The following is an 8,990-nucleotide window of genomic DNA, read 5'->3' on the forward strand; positions in this document are numbered from 1 at the left end:
TCCAGCGTTTTGGGCGAGCATTTCCATCACCGGGCGTTTTTGCGGGACTGGCATGGGGATGGGAAAGATTGATACCAGACTTGGGCGAGGGCATTGGACATGGTTATATAGGAATTATCATATGGGAACGGGAGGTGTATAACGACATTACTTGTAGATGGTACGAATCGCATACTTTGATTCTTTTGCGAAGTCTTGAACATCTCCTTGGCAAATTGAACACCGAAATGCCTTCTTGAAGTGTTACCTTCCACGTTGGAGATCTGGGTGACAAGATGAAGAACATGCTCGACATAAACCAACCAGTCCTCATCTTCTAGCTTCGCGACTTAGATCCCGTCACAGGATCTAGATTCTCTGAGGCGATGGCTTCTTACGACGACAAGGTCGTCAACTATCACCGGGGTTTGTCGACGGGCGGCTCCAGTAATGATAAATTCAGCTGTATTTATAATATCATACGTATGTTTACATACCAATGATGATGCCATAAGGTACTTAAACTTCCAGCGCTAGTCCACATTTTACTTGCACACGAACCAGGCAGTGTGTCACGGGATAGTGTTTTTGCTGCCATGGTAGCCGCAACCCTCAGCTGCCTGCTATGAGGGTTTCACACCTCGCTATTGCCGCTGCTTTACGCCTTCTCCATTGCTCCCGCCTCAAACATGATTTAGCAGCCCATCTTAGAAACACGAAGCATGTAAATGCAAAAAGTAATAGCTGGAACAAGCAGCAAGAGAGAAGTGATACGGAAAGACTGGACGCGAATGGAGGGGAAAACATGCACCAACATCTTCTAGCTTGCAACACCAACCTTCGCGCGAAGCTGATAACTCCTAATACCCCTAGCGTTCACGGAAGCTATTTTTCTTTCATGTCGTAATATCTCATACAATAGGCATCGGTAAACCATCACGACAATCCGGACCACAAAAGTTGGGACGGTCAGCAGCACATCAATTATGTCAATTCTACATGAAATCGGGAAAGACAAGGTATGACATGAAAAAGCATGACAACGCATAGAAAGTATGCACTGTTGGTGTCAAGGTGCAAAACTGCCAATCAGGGTGAGACCTCGGGAGCTCAAGATTACTCAAGTACCAGCGTATCACTTGAATGCAGCTTACGCTGTCAATTCAGGCCTCCAACTCTGTCATTGGGCTTATTAGGTAGTTTTACTGTTATCTTTGAAGTACGGACATGTGTCGGACGAATGGGTGACCGTTCCGACACCACACGGGTGCATCCACACTTCCACATTCAGTACACCACCACTGACTGATGATCCGGTAGAAATTCCTAAAATCCTCATTGGCTGTACTATTTGATGCTCGACAGTTTGATCGCCTCAGAGTTGCAGGGTGCGGGGTAGTCCTTAGTGACGGCTAAGACCGAGGGTCTTACACGTTCCTTATGTTCGAGGCAGCGCCCGGTCAAGCTGAAAATCATTGCATATTGGTTTCGTCTTTCATTGAGTTTTGTGCCATTGTAACCTGAGGTATACCATACAAGATGAGTATCCAAGTGTACTGTAAGCATCTACATCATCAGCCTAAAGATCATACTCAGTAGCTGATCATAAATACAGGCGACCCATGTACGGTCAACTCTCGTAAAGTCTTGGCCGGATTGGATGAAATCAAAGCAGATTACAAGCAAAATTACATTAACTACGTAAATAAAATACATTTACTGATTGCATGTAAGGCATACACTGACTTCGTGCCCCAACACCTAGTTTACCGCTGAGCATAAGAGCGACAAGTTTACCAAGATCAACCCACATCAAACTGTACCAGCAGCAACAGATGGCGATCTCACTCTCACCGAATCAGTAAGCTCACGAAGTGGTCGAATGCTTTATCTCCCTGTGCTAATGGAACACTACAGAATGCAATCCTTATGTATGCAGCTGAGAAATCTGGTAACGACTCAATGTACCCAAAGGATCTGAAGCATCGCGCTGATGTGAGTACAATTTGTGAAATTTAAAGAAGGTCTGACAGTACTAACCGAGTGATTTCGAACAGATCAACCGCTGGTTGTTATGGGAAGCGTCTTCCTGGTTCCCTACCACCTACGTCTATCTCGTCGAGAACGTGGTGAAGCCTCTCATGAAAGGTCAACCAGACCAGAAAGTCATTGACGCAGAAGCGGACAAGTTCCATCGAAGTGCTGGTATCCTCGAAGCTCGTCTCAGCAAGAGCAAGTGGATTGCGGGCGACCATGTAACCATTGCGGATATTGCCCTAGCCGCGCCCATGTAAGTCCTTCTGTAATATAAAAGGAATGTTTGTAAGTGCTAATTCCATACAGGCAAACGTACAAGGACATGAAGCTTCCGCTCGAAAATTATCCGAACCTGAGACGATGGATGAGCGAGGGCGTTGAGCAGCTCGACAGCTGGAAGGGCACGGCGGCTGCTGTTGAGAAGGCCCTGTTCCCCGATCGTGTACGTGCTTCAAACTCCGTTCGAACTGTCGTCAACTACACGAAGGCGGTTGATCGACTCACCGAAATCTACTTCTACGAGAGCGACAAAGCTAAGGACGTACATGAACCAGGCGACGCGCCAGTAGAGATCTCCGTCTCTAATGGCTGGCCAATGGCGAAGGGCTTCTCGCTCGACAAGAATGGCTTTTCCGTGCACGATTTTCGTTCAAAGCATGAAGTTTGGGACGATGATGCGGCAGTGAAATCACAATTTTACCCCGAGGTTGTTGATTTTCTGAAGAAAACTACAGGCGCAAAGCGCGTTCTCGTATTCGACCACACTATTCGCAGCGAAAGGAATTCTCAGAAGAAACTTACAGATGAGAAGAATACTTCACAGCGCACACCAGTCATGCTTGTGCACTGCGACTACACTGCTGAATCCGGACCTGTGCGCGTCACTCAGCTCTTGGGAGAAGAAGCAGGAAACCTGCTCTCCCGCCGCTTCGCCTTCCTCAACGTCTGGAAGCCGCTCAATATCGTCGAGGAACGCCCACTCGCCATGTGCGACGTGAAGTCCTGTGCGGACAAGGACTTCTTCAAGCTCTTTCTGCGTTATCGTGACCGTGTAGGGGAGAACTATGTTATGAGCCACAACCCTGAGCATAAGTGGTGGTACTTCCCCATGATGACGCCACAGCAGGCTATTCTGCTCAAGACTTATGATAGCGCGACAGATGGGACAGCTAGGTTTGTAGGGCATACAGCTTTTGAGGACCCTACTAGCAAGCCTGATGCCCCCATGAGGGAAAGTATAGAGATCCGCACCATTTGTTTCTTCTAATCAGTCGAATTACACAACATTCAACTGTTACTTTCTTCGGCACAGCACATACACATGGATGGTAAGCAATACGGTCAATGGTGACTATTGTCTCAATATGTGGTATGCATTAGTGCAATTCCCTGCAAAATGTGAACTGACTCTGTGTTGAAATACTTTTGTATTAGTCGCTGTTGAGTCTATCTATGTGGAGCGACACAAGCGGCCGTCGTTACGAACATTCCAAGCCTCGCTGCCAACACCAACTGTCGCGTAAAACATATCAGATGAATCCCACTTCTTCTTGATACTAGACAGCTTCCTGTAGTTGTCACCCCAGAAGGTCGTCTGAAAGTTCGGCTGACGGAAGTCAGCCTCATTGACATAAGAGCCACTACCAGGCGTCGCTGCCTCAACCAAAGGCATGATCTCCTTGGTCATCTTCTCCTGAGTTTCAAATGCATCCGCCCATGGAGCAGTGAAACTCCATGGCAGCGTCAAGGTAGCGTGCACAATGGTGTCCCTCCACGCGGGGTGCACAGAAGTTGTTTGCTGCGACCCAAAGGACTTGACATTGGTTCCTACACCAATCCATGTCACGCCCTTCTCCACAATAGCTCTCCAGGTGTCTGGAATGGTCTTCACGACGCTGCGTGGGATGAGGCGAGTGCCATACTGCGCGATTCCTATCTGGATGTTACCGAGCGGAAGTGGGCCGAAGTACTTGTCAAAATGCTCGTAGTACGTGTTGAACTCGCTGTATGTAGCGGTGTATTTTATGCCCAACTTGTCCAATCTGGCGGCGAATGGCGCTAAGATGGTCCTCACCTCGGCAGCGGTCCTATTGTACGCGCTGAGCGGAGAAATCATGAAGAAAGATGATGTGAAATAGTGCACAACCATGGATCCTGCGTCGACCATTGCGGGCAGCTCTTCGTGGAACGCCTGGATGCCGTCGTAAAAGGTTTCCTGGGGGTTTTCTGTGGTGAAGAATGACAAGGTCGCTCCACCGAAGACTTTTGGTTCTTGGTGGGCCTTCATTGTCATGGACACAACGACACCAAAAGTGCTGCCACCGCCGCCGTTGAGTGCCCAGTATAAGTCGGAGTTTTCTTGAGCGTTTGCGTTGACAAGCTTTCCATTGGCAGTGACGACCTCCCAGTTGAGGACATTGTCCGCTGCGAGACCAAAGCTAGTACTCAAAGCCGAGTGACCACCACCTTGGGCATAGCCACCCGCGATACCGACAGTAGGGCACTCTCCGCCGACTACGACAAGCTTCTTGTCACGTGAAGCAGCCATGGCCTCAAAACCTTGGACACCTGCACCAAATTTGAAAGCCGCACCACTGTATCCTGAGCCTTTGTACGCCGGGATATGAGTGATGTCTTTGAGGTGATGAGTCCACACAGCCAGAGAACCTGCGCCAGTAGAGCGACCAAGGTAGTCGTGCCCCGTGTTCCGAACGACAAGACGAATGTTCTTCTGGGCAGCGAATGCAATAGTTTTCTGAACGTCCGCAGGTCCAGACGCATCTACTGCATATCTCACGTAGTTGCCGAGTTCACATGGACGGTCTTTGGGCTGGAATGGGTCACAGCTTCGATTGGCGAAAAAGGGAGCCATTACGGATGATGAAGACTCGTAGCTATCGGTTGATCAGCCTTTTCTACTTCATAGAGACTCTTGAAGGTTTTCGGCGCTCCGATTCGCATTTATTTTGCTCAAAGAGAATACCATAGCAGTCGTGGCGCGCTGGCCATGACCAAACCATTTTGCGACTTGAGAGACGGTACATCAACTTACTGGATTTGTTCGGCTTGCCACTGGCTCTTCAGGTTCTCGCACGTAGCATTATTGAAAGTCGAACCATGGCATGGTGCACCAAGTGGTACAGTCGCAATCAATCGTCCGCCAACTGTTCTATTGAAGGCAGCCCAGTCTGCGACGGATGGCCATGTCTTATCTCCTGGGAAAGTTTTGCATTGACCAGAAGAGTTGTGGCCATTAACGAGGATGGCGCTCAAGAGTGCGGCGGTAACGACGGTGAAATGCATCGTTGTGTGTGAGACAGGGAAGATCTTGCCGTACCAAGACGCATTATAGACAAGAGATCCAACGCGTTATAAGCTCTGAATGTAGGAAGTCCACTTGCGCATAGTCGCGACTAGAATCAATGTGGGGATGGTACCGATATTGACGGCGGGCGTGTGTAAGGGTAGTTGCGCTAAAAATGCATCTCGCCCCCGAAGGAAGGGACTACATCCACACTCCATATCGTACCACCTGTTCACACTCGGAAAATACGAACAGTCCGCTGCGCGCAAAACTTCAATAATAGGTGATAACAATACGCTACCATCACTCGTGAAAAAAAAATACATACCAGAAGTCGCACTCTACGCACAACCCGTGGATATATTTCAGTAGATATGTGCCACTTCAGGGATTGAACATAGAACAATGTCCTAGCCGTTGGGTGCGTTGAATCCATGCCGGAACGGCATGGCTGTGCCGCAGGCCTGCAGAGTGTCCATGCGCCTACAGATCAAGTCGATGTTCTTATTGGCCTCAACTCGCGGCATTTTCCACAGGACCTGTGCCCCCATGCAAATGACAGGCTAGTGATATTAGACGCAGAATGCCACCTAAACGTGCTGGTCTAGATCGTACGTGATGCTCGGAGATGAATGCTTCAGATGGGTATCCCTTCCCTTGGACCCAGTCAGCTGGTACCGATGGACATCTATCAGGCGCTCGGATCATTGTATTGGAGACCAAGATGGCTAGCCGCGTGGGAGAACCCCTAAGAGCTGCTCGGTATGCTTGCCAAGTCCAGAGTGGGCGAACATGTGTACGCTTCTCTGGGTGTCAATTAAGAGCCAGGTACAGGCATGCATCGACAGCTCTCGCATTCTAGCAAAAGTATAGCGAATCAGAAGTGACCATGACCATCCTCTGTAGTCGTCTACGTGCTCAAGGTCGAGAGTAGGGCGTGAACCGAGCTGCCTTCTGTTGCATGGTCGCTGAGATTTCTTCTTCTGTGAACCGACCATGAGCGATGCCGTATCTCGTAATGTAGGAACGGCCCTGTTCTCGCTATAGACAAGGTAATGAGACACGAGACGTCCCCGACAGACTGGTACTACGGACTGTTATTCAGCCTGCCACAGCGGTCTATAGAAAGCTCCTTCCTGTAGCATGTCGGAGGTTCGCTGAGCCTAAAACCACCCATACTTGTCTTTGTGACAAGCGATTCCCTTTTGCGCGATGGGCTGGACATACAATACAGCGGACGATATCGCAAACGACGGACCGCAGATTACTGCTGTAGCAATTGTATTGACTTCAGCATCACTTAGTATCTTGTTGCTTCGTATGTATGTTCGGGTTTGGATGATCAAAGCGGTCGGCGCGGGTATGTGTTGCAGCAGTCGTGCTGTTCTTGTACTTCGCTAACGACAATTGCTTTCATCAGATGACTGGACCTTGATATTTACCTGGGTTCGTTAGAGGGTCAGACTATGCTAGGTCTAAGACTAAATGTTACAAAAGATCGCATCGTGTGGATTTGCTGTGGTGACGATCGCTCGTAAGTCAATATATTCTACGACCGCAGATCGATGCGACTGACCCGAGTGCAAGAAACAAAATGGGGCTTGGGTCTGAAGCACCTGATCGACATGCCACCGCAGAACATTTACAACTTTGGACTGGTGAGGCTCGTGCGACAGTGCTGTACTTCAATTTTACTGACCATGCTAGATACAATATATGGGGGCGCCATTGTAATTAAGACGCTTGAACATTTTTTACCAGCAAACTTTGACAGGCCCACAGTTACATTACGAGTATTCTGGGTTTCAAACTCAGTCTACTCTTCACCTATCTTCGCTTCATGACCAAGGGCGGTGCACGCAATGCTACGATTACAGTAATAGTCGCATGCATAGCATTTCACATCTCTTTCCTCCTCGTACAGGTCAATTTGTGCCAGCCAGTAAGATACCCGTCCTTTCCAAAGCAACATCCGTATCGTGGTGCTTCGTTGGTGGCTAACAGCAACAGGTTGCGAAACAATGGGATCCTGCGATCTTGACCGGCAAGTGCTTACCTGCTGTTCCTTTCTACACCAGTGTGGCATCGCTCACAATCTTGTTCGATGTCGCAGTGTAAGTGCAAAGCATAATGTTCCATCTAGTACCCAGGCTAACTTCGCTAGAATGATCCTTCCATTCCCAGTCCTAGTCAAGAGCCAAATTCAGAAACGGAAGAAGTTTGCTCTACTAGGACTGCTAACCCTCGGTACCTTCATCACGATCATACAAGTTATACGAATTCAGACCGTCAAGAACCTTGCCAACTATCTCGATTCGTCGAAGCTCATCATGTGGTCTACCGTCGAAAACAACTTAGGCATCATCGTTGCCTCAATACCCACGCTGGCACCTCTCTTCAAATACTATGCGGAAAAGACCCAGAAGAGTTCCACGGCAAAGTCTGCTAGTCAGTCAAGGTCGCGATCCTTATACGCATTGAAGTCGCTACGAAGCACAAGGCAGGAGTCACTCCCGCTCGGAAGCGGCGTGGATCATGTCACGCACATAGGCCGAGGTGGCCGTTCCGACGGGGAAAGTGCAGAACTTATTCTCGGTGACGTGGGAGCCATAACAAAGAAGATTGAAGTCACAATATCACGATCACTGTCTCGAGGCATGGAAGGAAAGGACGGGGCGCGTTGATCGCTTACAACAAACACATGAACATAGCATATGAAGCTTCATCAGGTACTGTGAAGATACCGATCTGGTGTTTGAAAACAAGACCTGATGGTGCGTGTATGTCTACCGGCGTTTGTCTCACAGTGGGCTACTCGCATCAGGTACTTACAGCAAACACCTGTCACTCAAGATCCAAGGAAAGCCAACGACAAAAGCAATATGTACAGAGTAGGCAAGGATAATGTTGGCATTCTGTGAGATATGTGAGGATCATGATTGCCCGTGAATCCCAGCTAGTATAGCTCAAGCCTGACGCGATGGAGGCGGACAGATTGGACCCCAAAGATGTACGCAAAAGCGACTGGAACACAACCGAGCAAAAGACTTTGACATTATTGAATCAAAGTTCATTGGACTGAAGGCTACCTAGGGATCCTCACATTTATGGGGTCAGAACTCTTTCGCTAGCAAAACCATTAAATTGCTTTGATACCCAACTATCGGTGCCTTGCAAAAGATTTGCACCCCCCCTAGGACTTCTATAATGGGAGAAGTCTATGACGAATGATGATGTAATAGAGAGAGCGGTGATATACTTGATGATATCACATTGCAGGCAGCAATTTTAGCGGTTAGAATTATCTGGTTCGCTCTGAAAGTGACACCTGTTAACGGCTATCTAGACCCTCTTAGACTATCACGAAGATCCAAGCCAATAGGTGGATACGGAGGTGTCTCTACGCTCTATTTAGTCAGGCTGAGGGGGGGGGGGGGGGGTGCACCATCTTTGCCAACGATAATACCTGAAGAGTGTGCATGGATTAAAGAGACCTCCGTATGGGGAAGCACATAAAAAACGTGTACGTTCTATCGTCTCATACTGCCATCTATATACACTCCAAACCGTTTAAGACTGTGGCCGCTCCCTGGATCAGTGGCATGTCAGTCCATGGTAATATCCTCCATACCTAAGAAATGTATCTCGGGCCTGGGCTTGGCAATGCCAA

General features: G+C 48.6%; 4 protein-coding genes across 4 annotated transcripts; 2 read left to right on the top strand and 2 right to left on the bottom strand.

Annotated features, from left to right (window-relative positions):
• Positions 1-26: 26 nt before the first annotated feature.
• SNOG_02513 (hypothetical protein) lies at positions 27-577 on the bottom strand (the record flags this gene model as incomplete). The annotated part of the gene is made up of 4 exons (XM_001793065.1): positions 27-320; positions 378-442; positions 477-497; positions 541-577. The coding sequence occupies 4 exons, from the start codon at positions 575-577 to the stop codon at positions 27-29; spliced, it is 417 nt and encodes a 138-aa protein (XP_001793117.1).
• Positions 578-1,908: 1,331 nt separating this feature from the next.
• SNOG_02514 (hypothetical protein) lies at positions 1,909-3,283 on the top strand (the record flags this gene model as incomplete). The annotated part of the gene is made up of 3 exons (XM_001793066.1): positions 1,909-1,974; positions 2,037-2,269; positions 2,323-3,283. The coding sequence occupies 3 exons, from the start codon at positions 1,909-1,911 to the stop codon at positions 3,281-3,283; spliced, it is 1,260 nt and encodes a 419-aa protein (XP_001793118.1).
• Positions 3,284-3,466: 183 nt separating this feature from the next.
• Positions 3,467-4,888, bottom strand: SNOG_02515 (hypothetical protein; the record flags this gene model as incomplete). Its single annotated transcript, XM_001793067.1, has 1 exon — positions 3,467-4,888. One exon carries the CDS (start codon positions 4,886-4,888, stop codon positions 3,467-3,469), a length of 1,422 nt encoding a protein of 473 aa, XP_001793119.1.
• Positions 4,889-6,945: 2,057 nt separating this feature from the next.
• Positions 6,946-8,004, top strand: SNOG_02516 (hypothetical protein; the record flags this gene model as incomplete). The annotated part of the gene is made up of 4 exons (XM_001793068.1): positions 6,946-6,978; positions 7,095-7,262; positions 7,331-7,434; positions 7,464-8,004. 4 exons carry the CDS (start codon positions 6,946-6,948, stop codon positions 8,002-8,004), a joined length of 846 nt encoding a protein of 281 aa, XP_001793120.1.
• Between the last annotated feature and the right edge of the window lie 986 nt (positions 8,005-8,990).

This window comes from Parastagonospora nodorum (genome assembly GCF_000146915.1).
Source record: "Parastagonospora nodorum SN15 chromosome Unknown scaffold_3, whole genome shotgun sequence".
NCBI classification, from domain to species: Eukaryota; Fungi; Ascomycota; class Dothideomycetes; order Pleosporales; family Phaeosphaeriaceae; genus Parastagonospora; species Parastagonospora nodorum.